Raw genomic sequence first — 15,649 nt, forward strand, 5'->3', positions numbered from 1 at the left:
AGGACGTAGGCCTGTCCCCCACAGTGCCCGGCCCCGTGCCACTCAGCGTGGTGTCAGAATAAGCACAGTAGGGCTTCCCTGGTGGTGCAGTGGTTGGGAATCCACCTGCCAATGCAGGGGACACGGGTTCGAGCCCTGGTCTGGGAAGATCCCACATGCCATGGAGCAACTGGGCCCGTGAGCCACAACTACTGAGCCTGTGCGTCTGGAGCCTGTGCTCCGCAACAAGAGAGGCCGCGATAGTGAGAGGCCTGCGCACTGCGATGAAGAGTGGCCCCCACTTGCTGCAACTAGAGAATGCCCTCGCACAGAAACAAAGACCCAACACAGCCAGAAATAAATATAAATAAATAAATAAATTAAAAAAAAAAAAAAAGAATAAGCACAGTAATGCTGCCCTGGGTGGACGTGGACAGAGTACCCCTGCATGTGGGCCTGGGGGCCCCCGCTCCTTCAGAGACCAGGGAGCAGGGACGGGCCGGAGAGATGGGACCGCAGCCCGAGAGCTGCCGTGGGCTGGGTGTGCAGCAGGACTGGCCCTCGCCAGCAGAATCAGGAGAAATAGTTGGAGTTCGAAATTATCACACCCCGCCCTTGAACTGTGACAAGAACAAAGACATTTTAAAACCAGCCTTGAGTAGAGACATTTAGAGGGATCTCCACCAGCCCTGTTCGCTCACAGTGTCTGGGCCTGAGTCTGTTACACGTTCCCGGCTCTTCTTCGCTCTGCATCAGGACATGGTTTCACTACTCTCTCAGTAACTACGTGCAGTGGGAAGGAGTCTGCGTGTTGAGTGGACAGAGTGAAGGGATGACATTTTTCACAGATGTGGAGGCCTTGTCCTTGCTGCATGAGGCTTCCCTTCCCGTACGGCCGGCTCTCGGTGACCACGGGTGTGGCAGAGCTTCCACACTGCCTTGCCCATGTGCCAGGACACCAGAAGGCCACGAGGGCGGGGTCACCTTAGCAGCGAGAGACTGTCCCCTGTGTAGCCATGCCTGGCTTTCCAGGCCCCGTCCCCTCATGACAACCCCAAATGCTGCTTGTCATCCCCATTGAAGACCAGCGGCCCAGGCCATTCAGATAACCCGAGGCTGCAGGAACCAGCTGAGGGTCTGAGTGTGTGCACTCGGCTCCAGCTTCCACTTACACAGGAATGTGAATCACATCCACTGCCTGCACACCATCGGAAGCCAGCTGCGTGTCTCCTGGCTGCTAACAGGGCTTCCCAAGGGACCGGCTCCTCGGCCCGTGGGTGGGGCTTGGCGGTTCTCCAACTGGGAGAAGAGCCCCCTCCTGCCCCGACGCGCTGGTGGAGGGGTTGGGACTGCTCCCCAGGAGGGGGATGTTCAGTAGAAAAGGAGCTGCAGCTGTGGCCCGTTGTTTTTATCGTTTTCATTGTCCATTTTTTAGAAGTGTGGGTTCCGTGTACTTGGAGCCGATTCTGGTGTTTGTGATGTGTAATTAGCATCCCCACATTTCTCCCAGGGCCCTGGCCGATACGAGGCAAACGGGGAAGTTAAGCAAAGACCAATTCGCGTTAGCTATGTATTTCATTCAGCAGAAGGTCAGTAAAGGCATCGACCCCCCTCAAGTCCTCTCGCCGGACATGGTCCCACCTTCAGAGAGAGGCACTCCCATCCCGGTGAGTAGCCGCTGGCCCATCCCTATCGTGTTTGCGTCGCTTCCCTCACCCCGCCACCAGGTGGCGCTGGCAGCCTGCCCAGCCTTCGCTAGGGCCACTCGGGGTGTGTCTGGGCTGCCCAGATGGTTCGCAGGTTGGGGGCTGGAGACAGATGATTTTATCCCTTATTCTAAGACCTACTAGCCCATCCTGTGCGGTGCGGGCAGCTAGCCAATTTGTAATTCTTTGTCTGAATTTGATTGCAGGACAGTTCAAGTTCTCTTGGATCGGGGGAGTTTACTGGTGTGAAGGAACTTGATGATATCAGTCAAGAGATCGCCCAGTTACAAAGGTATGTTAAAGCGTCTCCTTCCCTTCAGATTCCAACCAAATCTACATCCCAGGTTGTTATCGGAAGTAGCAGAGGCTTGTGAACCACGTGGCGAGTTGACCATCACGAGTTTGTTCGGCAGAAATGAAAGGACACAGATGCTCCTGAGTTCCTGAATTGAGTTAATGAGCTCGAGTACTGACATCCTCAGTGGGAGCCGGTGTGGGCTGTGGGGTCTCAGACACATTGTTGCTAGGCAGCTGCAGGGCCCCCCCCGCCCCTCCGCCTCAGGAAGGCCTTGTAATTTCTGAACACATACAGTGACTGAGTCTCAGGTAGTGACACTGCTGCTTAGGAGCAACAGGTCAACTCTGAGTCTCAGGCCTTGTGTCCAGGTTTCTGTCTTCACTCCCAGCGCCCACTGATTTGGTTTCCCCACCTGTAAACGAGGGCTTTGGATGGGGTGTCTGTACTCTCAGAGTCTGGCATAAAAGAATACATCTACTTCCTCTATGCCCCTGTGATCTTCTACAGAACACCATCCTCTTACCAGTTAATTCTGGGAAGAGGGCTGGGGGGTGGGGTGCAACAAGCAGAAGGGCCAAAGGCACCCAGCCCTCCACGGGAGAAGGACTGTTTCTTGACCGAAAATGAAAACAACATTACTTTGGCAGAGCGAGCTGGATCCCACTCACAGCTGGATGCCCCTTGGGTGGTGTAGTTTGTGTCCTTAGTGGAGCAGAGCCCTGAGAAGCAAAGGCAGGTCAGATGTCATGTGAGACTGGTTAGGTGGGTGGCTGGCTGGCCACGAAGCCTCAGCCTTGGCCGCCTGCTGAAGCCAGACCCTCTGCTTCATGCTCAGCCCAGAGGATGGCTCCCATTCTGTCACCGGCTCCCTGGGGCTGTATTTCCAAACCAGAGATCAGCACGTGCAGCCTGGCAAGGCTGAGAGGGTCTGTGAGGATGGAGGGCCAGTGTCTTAGAGCCTGGGTGGGCCTGTTAATCAGAACTGCAGGTAGAGGAGGGAGGGGACCCTGTAATGCAAGGGTTGGGGTCTTGGAAGGGACAGTGGTGTCCCAGTCAGGCCAGGGCTGCCTCTTCACAGCTGTGCAGCCTCTGGCAGCCTGGAGCGTTTCCCTGTGAGGGCGAGAGGCAAGCGTGTGCAGAGCAAGAGTGTGCAGGGAGCCAGGCCTGGGTGGCTTTGAGAGTGACCTTCAGGCCTGTTGCTTGGCGGTGTGGCGAAACACGCCTCTCCCCTTGACGTGACTCACTCGTAATGGGTTGGATGTAAAGAGCACGTTGTATCGTTAGGTAGTTCTTAGACTCGTGGAAACGAACATGCAGATGCTCGCGGCTCCATGTCTGGCCCAGTGTCCCAGAGGGGCCTTACTGTCGAGCAGGGCTGGGTTCCCAGCAGGGGAGGCAGGCTGTGTTGGCCACATGAGATTTCTGATGCCGAGGCAGCCCCTTCAGGCTGCTGTAACAAACTCTCACAGACTGGGGGGCTTGAACAACAGGCCCATACTTACCCCCATCGTGGAGGCTGGAAGTCGAGATAGAGGTGCAGGCAGATCCAGTGTCTGATGGGGCCCATCTCCTGGTTCATAGACAGCGTCTTCTCGCCATGTTCTCAGAGGGCGGAGGGGCAAGGAGGTCTCTGGGGTCTCTCGTAAGGGCATTAATCCCATTCCTGCAGGCTCCACCCTCGTGACCTAATCATCCCCCAAAGGCCCCACCTCCAAAAACCATCACATTGGGGGGTTAGGGTTTCAACATATGAATTTGTGGGGGGCACAAACATTCAGTCTCTAAGGAGGAGAGCAAGGCTGGTTGCTGCCCCGGGGGAGCTGTTTGCAGCTGAGGAGACAGGCAGGGCCCCACCAAGCCCTGGTGTGCACAGCGGCCAGCCACAGCCTCCTGTGAGGGAGTAGCTGGGGGCAGCTGCCAGGCCCAGAGACCCGCACTGCCGCGTCTTGCTGCCAGCCCTCTGGACTCCTCACCCAACTTTGCATCACTCCAAACTCCTCACCGTGGCTCCCCCAGCCGAGCTATGCCTTCCTGTTCCCATCGCCTAGAATGTTTTTCCATCATATAGTCTATTCATAGGCCATGTTCTCATTGCCCTTCCCTGGTCGTCCTATGCAGGACACTGCACACCCCCTTTCCTTATCCCATTGGATTTCCCTTCGTGGTACTTAGGTTGTGTGCCTTTGTGTGTTGATTTGTCGCCTGTCTCTCTCACTGGCCTGTGAGCTCCGTGAAGGCAGGGCCTCTCTCCGTGTGTCCTCGTGTCTTCAGCACTCAGTCTTCTGAGCAGTTGTTGCTCACCATTCATGAGCGAGTGCACATAGGATTTAGAGAATGTATTCATTTTCTCTTGCTGTGTATGGAATGGCTTAAAACAGCACAAATTTATTAGCGCACAGCTCTGTAGACCAGGAGTCCAGATGGGCTTGACTGGGCTTCTTGCTCAGGGCCTCACAAGGTCGAATTCAAGGTGTTGTCCAAGTAGGTGGGGATCTGAATCGAGTACCTCAAAACTGGGGGTCTGGGGTCTGCTTTCCGTGCTGTGTGGCCAGGGGCTCATTCTGCTCTGAGAGGCTGCCCGGTGCCTCCTCTCCCGTGACCCCTCCATCTTCAAAGTCAGCAGGGGCACGTCCAGCCCTTCTCACCCTGGGCATTGCTTTGACATTCTTTGCTTTAAAAGGCTTGCACGGCCATGTTGGGGGCAAAAGCCTCATGGCATCCACAGGTTCGACCCACACTTGTAGGGGAGGAGGTCAGGTAGGGCAGATGGTCACTGGGGGCGTTCCTATACTTCTGCCCCCACTGAGTGGGGTCAGCCCGGGTGGGTTTCTGTGGGATGGATGGGATTGGGTCTTGAGAAGTTGGGATATTGGGGGAATGGTCAACTCATTCACTCTATCTGTGCTTTCATGAACTATTTTTAAACACAGAGAGAAATACTCACTGGAACAAGACATTAGAGAAAAGGAAGAGGCAATCAGACAGAAAACCAATGAAGTACAGGTAAGCACGTGGCTGGTTTTGGTGGGATCAACCTTGTGTCAAACGCAGTGCGGGGAGTTCCCAGCAGTGATGGTGGAGCAGGGCAAAGGGGGGCACCGATGCACTCATTGGAAACTTGAGCTTTTGGGGGCTTCCAAGTGATTTTTTTTTTTTAGTTTCCTATACCATAAACAGTGGATTTTTTAAAAATTGAGATATACAATTCATGTAACATAAAATCTATTCTAAAGTGTACAGTTCAGTGGTGTTTAGCGTGATCAGTGTGTTGCTTAACCACCACCTCTGTCTAGTTCCAGAACATCTCCATCACCCCAAAAGGAGACCCCGTCCTCATTAGCCGTCTCTCCCCATTTCCCCCTCCCAGCCCCTGACAGCCACGAATCCACTTTCTGTCTCTATGGGTTTGTCTGTTCTGGACATTTCATATAAAGGGAATCATACAACATTTGGCTTTTTGTGTCTGGTTTCTTTCACTCAGCCTGAAGTTTTGAGGTTCAGACAGTGACCTCTAACCTGTTCTCAGGACAGTCCTGCTTGGAGAGTCTCCTTGTGGGTGGTGGTGACACTGGGGGTCTGACTGCTGGGGCTCAAACCTGGCTCTCCTTAGCAGCTGTGTGACCTTGGGCAAGTTACTTAACATCTCTAGGCCTCGCGTGACGTTGGTAGTGAGTGGTCTGCTCTCCTGGGCGCTGGGCTGGAGCATGGGGTCTGGCATGTGCTCAGCACTCACTCGTCGTCTGGGCAGAGGGAGGCTGTGCCAGAAGCGAAATGGTCAGTGCCTGGGAGCTGCACCCTTGAAGAGACATCGGTTCCGAGATGTCTCAGGTCTGAATGAACAGAGACGGCTCTGCCGTCGTGAGGAGACTCGAGTTGTCTGTAGGGCTCTGAGAGCGTGGCTGAGCTGTGCCGCTGGGCCTGACAGTCTCCGCGTGGGGCTTCGAGTGCTCCGAGCTCAGAGCCGGGGAAGGAGGAGCGAGCCTGAGCAGTCAGCGCTGCAGCCCCCACGGCTCGGCCGGGGGCCTGTGGGTGGGTGGCTCAGCCTCCCGGCCTGCGTCTTCCCACCTGGCAGTGAGGGTCAGCGCCAAGAGCAGTATCTGGCCGCCGTGCGCACCGCCTGAGGGGCTGGTTCTTTCTGGGCCACCTCCTAGGGCAGCGACCTGAGCCAGGCCAGGGGAAGCAGCACCTGACTCAGTCAGGCTCATGGGGTGCTGGGCGGCCCTCTTTCCCCCTCCCCTGAGCCTGTCCGCACAGGGGCTGTAGGATTCCATGAGGTACCCAGTGGACGGATGGCACGCAGTGCCTGCCCGCCGGCTGCGGGAAATGTCGTCTGTCGTAGCTGCCGTCTGCAGGTGGGGTAGGGTGGATGCTTTGGGACTCTCACTGGTTCACACTGTGCAGTGTCCAGGCTCTTCTTTCCTGGCTTCTCACTCTGTACACGTTGGCATCGGGGGTTGGGCCTTAGATGGTCCCCAGGAATGTTTTGGATCAGAAGGCAGGGAACAGCCTGCCTCTATTATCGTGTTTTTGTTTTGTTTTTGTTTTTGTTTTTTTGCTCAAATGAGTTGCATCATTTATATGACCACAGGTGAAGTGACTGTCTTTTTCTGGATGTTTGTATGTTCATCCTGTCATTTTATTCTCACCTCAGCCCTCTGATTTCCACCCATGTCCTAAAACTGACCCCTCAGACACAGTTCCCTGTCACCCGTATCATCTCACCCCCATCCTTTCAGCTGTTTGGTGTGGTGGCACTGGCCTCATCTTCCCTTTCACCTTGGCCATGGCCCGGCTGGCCACATGGGTACCTGGGCAGTTCTCCCTCTCCTTGTGTCTGGGTCACTGCACAAGCTCTGGTTTGCCTTCCCAAAGCTGGGGATCTGGGTGCTGTGATGTCCTTTGGCTCCAGGGAAACCAGTCACCTGGTCTCTGGCACCTGCTCCTGGGCAATTCTAAGAAAGCCGCTGGGTCGCTGTGATGTCTGGAGGTGCTTTCCCCTCTGGTCTGCGGCAGGCTCAGCAAGGCCACCTGAAACCCTCGCTGCTGGGCTCTGACAGTGCACTCCTGCAGCCTTTGAGATGCTGGGGTCCGTGTGGGCCCCGATGGCCCCTCAGAGCTGGAGCGGGCCCAGCGCCCTGATGGCCCCTCAGAGCTGGAGGGGGCCCGGCGCCCCGATGGCCCCTCAGAGCTGGAGGGGGCCCGGCGCCCCGATGGCCCCTCAGAGCTGGAGGGGGCCCGGCGCCCCGATGGCCCCTCAGAGCTGGAGGGGGCCCGGTGCCCCGATGGCCCCTCAGAGCTGGAGGGGGCCCGGCCAGGCCAGCCCCTGTTCCATGGGAGCATCACGTGTACTCCAGACCAGGACAGGCCTCTGCTGCAGTGTGATGGCAGCTCCTTGGTCAGGGACAGAGCACTATATATATTTTAAAGTTCCCCTGTGAAAACCAGGTTTGATTCTGGTTCCTGCTGCCTTTTCCCAGATGGGTTTGGCCAGGAGATCATGTGCCATGCCTGCCAGCACAGGCTGCAGGTCAGGGCCCAGCGTCAAGTAGCAGGCCTTGGTCCTCAGGTTAGTTTATGTTTGGTTTTAAGCAGTGGGAGCTTCAGCTTCAGCCCCCTCAGGCCTCCCCTTCCCCCTCCTGCCCTGGGGATCTCTCCATTTCCATGGCTACTGTCTTAGTGAGAACCTGCAGCATCTTTGCCTGGTTTACTGTTTCATTTTGTTTTTGTAACAACAGCTTCACTGAGATGTAATTCACATACTGTACAATTCATCCATTTAAAGTGTATAATTCAGTGGGTTTTAGTATATGCACAGAGTTGTACAGCCATCGCCACAGTCAATTACAGAACATTTTCATCACTCCAAAGAGAAACCCCCTACCCATTAGCGATCCCCAGTCCTTCCCCAGCCCTTGGCAACCACTAATCTACGTTCTTTTCTCTGGATTTTCCTGTTCTGGATATTTCATATCAATGAGATCACATACTGTGTGGCCTTTTGAGTCTGGCCTCTTTTCACTCAGTGTAGTTTTCAAGGTTCATTCATGTTGTTGCATGTGTCAGTGCTTCATTCCTTTTTATGACTGAATAATGCTTCAGTGTATGGCTGTTTTATTCATTGCTTCATTAGTTGATGGTTGTTTGTGTTTTTCTACTTTCTAGCTATTGCAAGTAATGCCACTGTGAATATTAATGTGCAAGTTTTTGTGTGGACATATGATTTCACTTCTCTTAGGTGTGTGTGTATATATATATACATTTAGGAGTGAAATTGCGGGTCACATGGTAACTGTATGTTTAACCCTTTGAGGAATTGCCAGACTGTTTTCCAAAGTGGCTGTACCATTTTTCATTCTCACTTTCTCCACATCCTCGCCAACACTTGATATTTTCCATTTTTTATTATAGCCTTCCTAGTGGGTATGGAGTGGTATCTCATTGATGCTGTCCCTAATGTTGATGAGCATCTTTTCACGTACTTATTGGCCATTTGTGTATTTTCTCGGGAGAAAAGCTAATTCAGATCCTTTGCCCATTTTTAAATTGGGTTATTTGTCTTTTTATAGCTGAGTTGTAAGAGTTCTTTTTTTTTTTTAATTTATTTATTTAATTTATTTATTTTTGTCTGTGTTGGGTCTTTGTTGCCGTGTGTGGCCTCTCTCTAGTTGCGGCGAGCAGGGGCTACTCTTCGTTGTGGTGCGTGGGCTTCTCGTTGCGGTGGCTTCTCTTGTTGTGGAGCACGGGCTCTAGGTGCGTGGGCTTCAGCAGTTGCGGCTCGTGGGCTCCAGCAGTTGCGGCTCGTGGGCTCTAGAGCACAGGCTCAGTAGTTGTGGCCCACGGACTTGCTCCGCGACATGTGGGATTCTCCCGGACCAGGACCCGAACCCATGTCCGCTGCATTGGCAGGCGGATTCCCAACCACTGCGCCATCAGGAAGCCCAATATATTTTCTAGATAAATTCCCTTATCAGATAAATGATTTGCAAATATTATGTCCCCATCTTTGGGTTGTCTTTTCACTTTCTTGATGGTTGTACCCGGGCCCTCAGCAATGAAAGTGAGGAGTCCTAACCACTGGACTGCCAGGGAATTCCCTGAAACACAAAAGTTTAAAATTTTCCAGTTATTTATTCCGTTTTTTTGCTTTTGCTTGTGGTATCATATCCAAGAACCCATTGCCAAATCCAAGGTCACAAAGATTTACCACACATTTTCTTCTAAGAGTTTTATAGTTTTAGCTGTTACATTTAGGTCTTTGATCCATTTTGAGTGAATTTTTACATAATGTGTGAAGTAGGGGTCCAACTTCATTGTTTTGCATGTGGAGGACCAGTTGTCCCAGAACCATTTCTTGAAGAGATTAATCTTTCCCCCACTGAATGGTCTTGGCACCGTTTTCAAAAATCAGTCATAGACATGTGGATTTATTTCTGAACTCTCAGTTCTATCCCATTGATTTCTGTCTTTCCTTATGCCAGTATCACACTGTCTTGATTACTGTTGCTTTGTAGTAAGTTTTGAAATCGGAAAGTTTGAGTCCTCCAACCTCGTATTTTTCAAGATTGTTTTGGCTATTCTGGTGAGATCGGGCCCATTCAGCGTGGTATGGCCGTAGACTGTTTTGGCTATTCTGGATCCCTTTCATTTCCTTATAAATTTTGGAATCTGCTTGTCAGAAGCTGGCTGGCGTTCCAGTGGGGATTGCTCTGAGTCTGTAGGTTGTTTGGGTTTTTTCTGTCTTCTCTTTGCTCAGACACCTCCCCCACTTTGACCCCAGCGTTCTTCCTAACCAGAAGCTGGCGGGTCGTCTTCCCGTGGGCTTTTCCATGGCTACGGTGGGCCTGACCCTCCTTCCTCCTTCGTCTCCCCCTCCCCCATCACTTGTCCTTCCCTCAGATGTGGGAAACCCACGTTCCCTACTCTGCCATTAGCTTCCTATCAAACATTCATTGTTAGCTCTCCCAAACGTGTCGGACTTGAGATCTATTCTTAAAGGTCGGGGACAAGGAGACTGGGGAGCAGAGAACCTGGCCCCCCAAAATAGCTCAGAGGTGTGTTTTGGCTGTTGAGAGAGGAGAGAGAGAGCCGTGATTTTTTGTCCTCAAAGCAGGGAGAGGGAGACCCTGCACCTCCTTCGAGTTTTCTTCTGAAATGACGTCAGCCACCAGCAGCCCCAGCCAGCCCTGGGCATTGGCCTCACCACTCCTGTCCTCCCTGACCGCCCAACAGTCCCCTCAAGTCCGCCCCTTCCTTTGATACCCACGGCCACAACCTCACCCAGGCTGCCATCACCTCTCCATCGGCCCCAGCTTGAGTCCCCTCCCCACTGTCAGCCCCATAGGCCATACTCTCCCCTCCCATCCCATCCCTGCTTTAGTTATCTATCTTACAGGTAGATAAGACATCCCATAAGACATTCACCTGGTTGAATATGGACGCCTCCTGCCCTCCCCTGTACCCCCAGAGGTGTAGTCCATCAGCTCCCATGAAGCCTTCCAGAAAGGTCCTGTGTGTGTGTGTGTGTGTGTAAGGAGAGACGTCTGTGCATATTCCCCCCTTCCTGATTGCACAGATGCCACTGTGCCTCACACGTGTGCTCTGCTGCGTGCCTCGTTCATTTCACATTATAACTCGGGTACGAGGTGGAGTGTCCCTCAGGGTGGGCTGTGCTGTAGGTCCAGCCAACTCCGCCTGTGGAGATTTGCATTGTTGACAGATTTTGCCATCACAAACATTGCACGCTTTCACTTGCGCCATCCCCCTCTAGGATCCTTTCCCTAGAGGTCTGACAGTCGAGTCTGGAGACACCCGCCCTGGCCATCACGTTAGATACAGCCCACGTGGAGGAGCTGTAGCAGCTGAGAATCATCATGTCCTGCTCCCATTTTGGATGTCCGCAGGGGCTTCTCGCTGCAGAAGCCAGTGCCGTCTCTGGCATGGCCTGTGGGGCACGGCCTCTGGTGCTCTCGGCCCGCTTTCCTTTGATCCAGCTGGAGCACGACACCCCCTTCTCTTAGGGGTCCTCTGCGGCCCCATCCACTCTTCACATTCCTGGCGCTTTTCCTGGCTACCACCTGCTCGTCCTTTGGGTCCATCGAAGTGGCACTTCCTTGACCTCTTGTGCACCTGTGCAGCGTCAGTGTGATCTCCCCATGTCCCCGTGACTCTGACCGACAGTCTGACCCAGGCTGTCCCATGTTTGTCTCAGTTCATTTGTGTCTGGGTGATGCCCTTCCCGCCCCACTGATGACCACATGTCACTGGAGAGCTCTTCTTGCCAGGAACCCAGCCCCTCTCCTGGTGCCTGGCCTCTCTTAGGCCATCAGTAAATATTTGCTGAGGGACTTAGTGAGAGATTCAGCTGGGGCCGCCACACTGAGATGTGTGTGGTATTCCCTGTGGAGTGTGCGGTTTTGTAGGACATCTTGGGGGCTCCAGCCCAGGCTGTGACAGTGTTAGCTTGGACGTGCCCCATGTGAACAAGTCTCGAGTAAATTCATGACACCCTCCCCTAGGAATTGCAAAATGATTTAGACCGGGAAACAAGCAGTTTGCAAGAGCTGGAAGCTCAGAAACAGGACGCCCAAGACCGCCTAGACGAAATGGATCAGCAAAAGGCCAAGCTCCGAGACATGCTGAGTGACGTCAGGCAGAAGTGCCAAGACGAGACCCAGATGGTAAGTCATCATCCCCCCTCTCTCCGCTGAGCCCAGCAGGGGAAGGAGGCTTCTTACGGACTTCCCTGAGCTCACCATGACCATCTCAGCTCAAGGCTGAGACGTCTACTGGTTTAATAAGAGTAGTTGAACGTATCGTGTGGAAAAGCGTCCAAGCATTTGTGGCCTGACCTCAGTCTCATCCGCCATGTCACATGTATAAGCGTGAACCCGTGTGTGCACACACCCCCGACCCATGCCCCACAGCACGGTGTGGGCACGTGTCTCCCCTCCCCTGCTGTCTTAGCTGCTTGTTACAAACCAGGGAGGCTGCAGCTTCAGCAGACTGTAAAACCCTTACATCCCTGTCTGAGGCCGCTGTGGGGACGTTCAGCCCCAGGGGACAGACAGATTGCCTATGCTTGTCCCAGGTGTGGAGAGGGGTCCCTGTAAAGGAAGCCAGGCGTCTGGCTTTCAGGCTGGTGTCCTCTTCCCTGGGTCAGCTTGTTTCAAGAACATGAGCCAGAATTCTTCCTCGAAGTTGTGTTTCATCTCATTTCAGATTTCCTCATTGAAGACGCAGATCCAGTCTCAGGAATCCGACCTCAAGTCCCAAGAAGACGACCTGAACCGGGCCAAATCTGAGCTGAACCGACTGCAGCAGGAGGAGACGCAGCTGGAGCAGAGCATTCAGGCTGGGAAAGTTCAACTGGAAACCATCATCAAGTCCCTGAAATCCACGCAAGATGAAATCAACCAGGTATCTCCAAGGGGGTGGGGTGGGGCCTGCCACCACTGGCTGTGGGCAGGGGCTTCTGGGGTCTCCTGCCAAGCGGGGTGGCTGCCACGAGCAGAGCAGTCACAGAGGGGTGTGCGACCGGTGGTCCCAGGTGTCTGTGCCGCAGTAGTTGTTTCCTTTGCTCTCACCCACCTCCCTTTCTTCTTGGAAGCCTTCATTCAGCCTGAAGGTGAAGTGCTGAGAACCCTCCCAGCGTGTGTTCCACCATCATGTTGACTTTGGCCTGGTGGTGTCTGCTTTGCCTCACCGGCCTTCCACTTCCCCGCCTGAGCGCACATCATTTTTGAGGAGCGGGCGGGGTCTGGGTGAGGACATTAAGTTAACTCATTTGGAGAGAGCCTTGGGTTCAGGACATGCTCTCCCCAGCCTTGGTCCTTGTACAAGCAGGAGGGACAGAGTCCAAGACACCTTCCAGCACCCCTCTGTCCCCACGTATTGATAGTTCGAAGACCAGCACACCGAGGAGGCCCCATCCTCTCAGCATCGCCCCACGTGGACCCCTGTCCAGGCACCCCTCCCTGTCCCGCTCTGGGGGGAGGGCCTCGAGGCCTGTGGCTGCTGCCCACCAGCAGAGGGAGAGCTCTTCTCCTGCTCCCCCGTATGTAACGGCCAAAGGCCTCCTTCCTGGCCCTCGGGTGTCCCACCTACAGAGTGAGGGTGATGTTTGTTAGACCTTGGCAATATCTAAATGCATGTTCGTGCTTCCTTTCTCTTGACTGACTTGATCTCTTTGCTCTTTTTGCCAGTTTACAGGCAAAAGTTGATCACAAACTCAAATCTCAGGGATTTAATACTATATATTGTGCTTTATTGTTAATTAATACCTGTAGGGTTATCTTATGCCTTTTCCCTCCCAGCCTTTGGAGTTTATAAAACAGAGATAGGAGCCAAGACATAAATGTATGTTAGTGATAATGATAATGATATTAAAAATGATAGCTGCTGCTTATTAAGGCCCACCCTGCTGGACACCGCAAGAGGGGTTTTACCCGTCATTTCCAGTGCTCCATCTTGGAGAAGAGGAAACAGAGAGGTTAGATCGCCAGCGCGTACGAGACAGTTACGATAAAGCTGGGGTCTGTCTGATGTCACAGATTGCCTTCCTTGCCCTGACCTCACGTGCCTTCTCCAGGAACAAGGAGGAGCAAATGGGGTAATAAAATCCCACAGAGGAAAGTGACCGCAGAATATCACTTTGAATAGATTGTGAATCTGGATTTTGTCCCATTTCAGTTCGTTCCAAGTCACCACATGTCTGAACACTTGCCTTTCTCAGGGACCGCCTGGGGCAGCAGAAGGGTCTCGTCTTGGTTTACAAGCGGTCTCACGTCTCGTAAACATGGCAACAGGGATTGTCTACTCCGTAGATGGGTAATTCAGTTAACCAGTGTGAATCGTCCAGGGTTGGATGTTAGGAGAAAAAAATGTGTTGCCTGATACTTTTTTCCTAAACCCTACTTGATGCCGACGATGTCTTTATCGTACAGGCAAGAAGCAAGCTTTCCCAGCTGAACGAAAGCCACCAGGAAGCCCAGAGGAGTCTGGAGCAGTATGACGAGGTGCTCGACGGGGCCCACGGCGCCAGCCTGACCAACTTAGCAGAGCTGAGCGAGGGCGTCTCCCTGACAGAGAGGGGCGGTTTTGGAGCCATGGTAAAGGTCGAATAAATGTAAATGTAAAGGTCCTGGGATCAGGCCCCACATTGGGATCAGAGAAGGCCCTGCCCGCTTGATCCAGCACTTGCCAGCCTTGATTCTGTTCAAGTGCAGGGTGTTTCTTGTTTTCGCTGCTGCTTTGCGTGTCCCCACCAGCCCTGCAGCCTGGCGTCCGGGGCCACACTCCATCCTGGCGTCTGGGACAAAGCCAAGGATAGGCCTGAATCCTTTCTAAGACCAGTTTGTAAAGACCTCCATCTCCGTGGGCTGATCACCCAAATTTGGAGGGCTTCCCAAACTTAACCAAAATTGGATCAACTCTCACACGTTGTGAAACACCACATCCGATTAATTGGGAGGCTGGAGGAATGTGTGTGTGTGTGTGTTTCTGTGTTCCTACAAGGAGCACCTTGAAAATCACACGTCTAGGTAAAGATCAAGAACAATGACAGCCCTCCTGGGGTGTTGCTATGTCACCTACGAATTGGCCTTTCTCCTGAAATCTTGGTTATTACGTTTGAGACTTTGGCCCTTGGGTTCAAACCTCATGACGCTGGGGGTGCTGGTGAAGGCCCGAGGGGCCATTGGCCTCTTAGGTTTCTGCAGGCCCTCAGGCTGCTGACATCCAGCAGTGTTACTTTGTCCTTTGTTCCTGCCAGAGTCGGCCGTAGCAGCCCTGAGCCCTGGCGTGTGCCGTTTGCAGTTTATTCTGGCTGACGAGAGCGTCTTTGTGCGTCTTTGTGCATCTCTGTGCGGTTGCGGGAGCCAATGGGACGCTGTTAGTCTCAGTGGTTTCGTTGTGCTCTGCTCCCAAAGCCTTTCACCGCGCGCCCTGCACTGCCATCTCTGTCTCCCAGGCTCCTGCTCCTGGCCCTGTTTGCCTCATGGATTCCTTCCCCTCCTTGTAATAATTCAGCCTCTCTGTCTCCCTTCATGTGAGACTCGGCTCTTTCTGTGCATTTCTTGACACGTTTCTTTTCTCAGTAGCCAAGTACTCAGTCCCAAGGATTTATGGGGACGCTTACGCCTCCTCCCCCGGATGGCGCAGAAGCCGCTGTTGGTGTTCTCATCTGTCTCCAGTCTCTGGCCGTCACTGCCTCCCTCTGCCATTCACACATTCCTTTCCTCAGGGAATTGTAAACGTATCCGCTCTTGGGCCCAGCCCATTGTCAGCTTTGTCAGCTTTACCGTCTAAATAGAGACTGTGAACGTTCCTTCTTCATGAACCGCGTGAGGCAGAATTTCCTGCTTGGCTGTCTGTCTCAGAGTGTGCGTTTCAGCTTCATAGCCCTGCTCTTATTCTTCCGTCTGTCACTGGTGCCCTCACACAGCTCCTGGCTTGCCCTGTTCCGTCTTAGTTCATGGAACAGCTCACTTTTAAACCCTCTCGCAGGCTTTGATAAGATTGGTTTCCTGGGATAAAAAGTTGACAGCGAAGTGGCAGTTTGAAAGCAGCATGGGACTTCCCTCCCCCCACAGATTTTTTTACCTTTATTTTTATTCATCTCATTAGCAGGCAAAGTTTACATGATAGTCAATTCATCTTGAAACGTTGA

The 15,649-nt window shown here is 53.2% G+C and overlaps 1 protein-coding gene across 23 annotated transcripts in view; it reads left to right on the forward strand.

Moving 5' to 3' along the window:
• Window positions 1-15,649, forward strand: part of EPS15L1 (epidermal growth factor receptor pathway substrate 15 like 1) — a 103,327-nt gene that overhangs the window by 48,724 nt on the left and 38,954 nt on the right. For 20 of the 23 annotated variants that reach the window (XM_082381303.1, XM_082381314.1, XM_082381319.1 and 17 more), the window contains 6 exons: window positions 1,490-1,646; window positions 1,892-1,977; window positions 4,914-4,986; window positions 11,499-11,660; window positions 12,202-12,399; window positions 13,926-14,090. In XM_082381303.1, coding sequence (XP_082237429.1) covers window positions 1,490-1,646; window positions 1,892-1,977; window positions 4,914-4,986; window positions 11,499-11,660; window positions 12,202-12,399; window positions 13,926-14,090 — 841 coding nt within the window. The remainder of the gene's footprint in view (window positions 1-1,489; window positions 1,647-1,891; window positions 1,978-4,913; window positions 4,987-11,498; window positions 11,661-12,201; window positions 12,400-13,925; window positions 14,091-15,649) is intronic. The other 3 variants (XM_082381321.1, XM_082381317.1, XM_082381307.1) reach the window with 1 other exon arrangement.

Source organism: Balaenoptera borealis, assembly GCF_965194805.1.
Source record: "Balaenoptera borealis genome assembly, chromosome: 2".
NCBI lineage: Eukaryota > Metazoa > Chordata > Mammalia > Artiodactyla > Balaenopteridae > Balaenoptera > Balaenoptera borealis.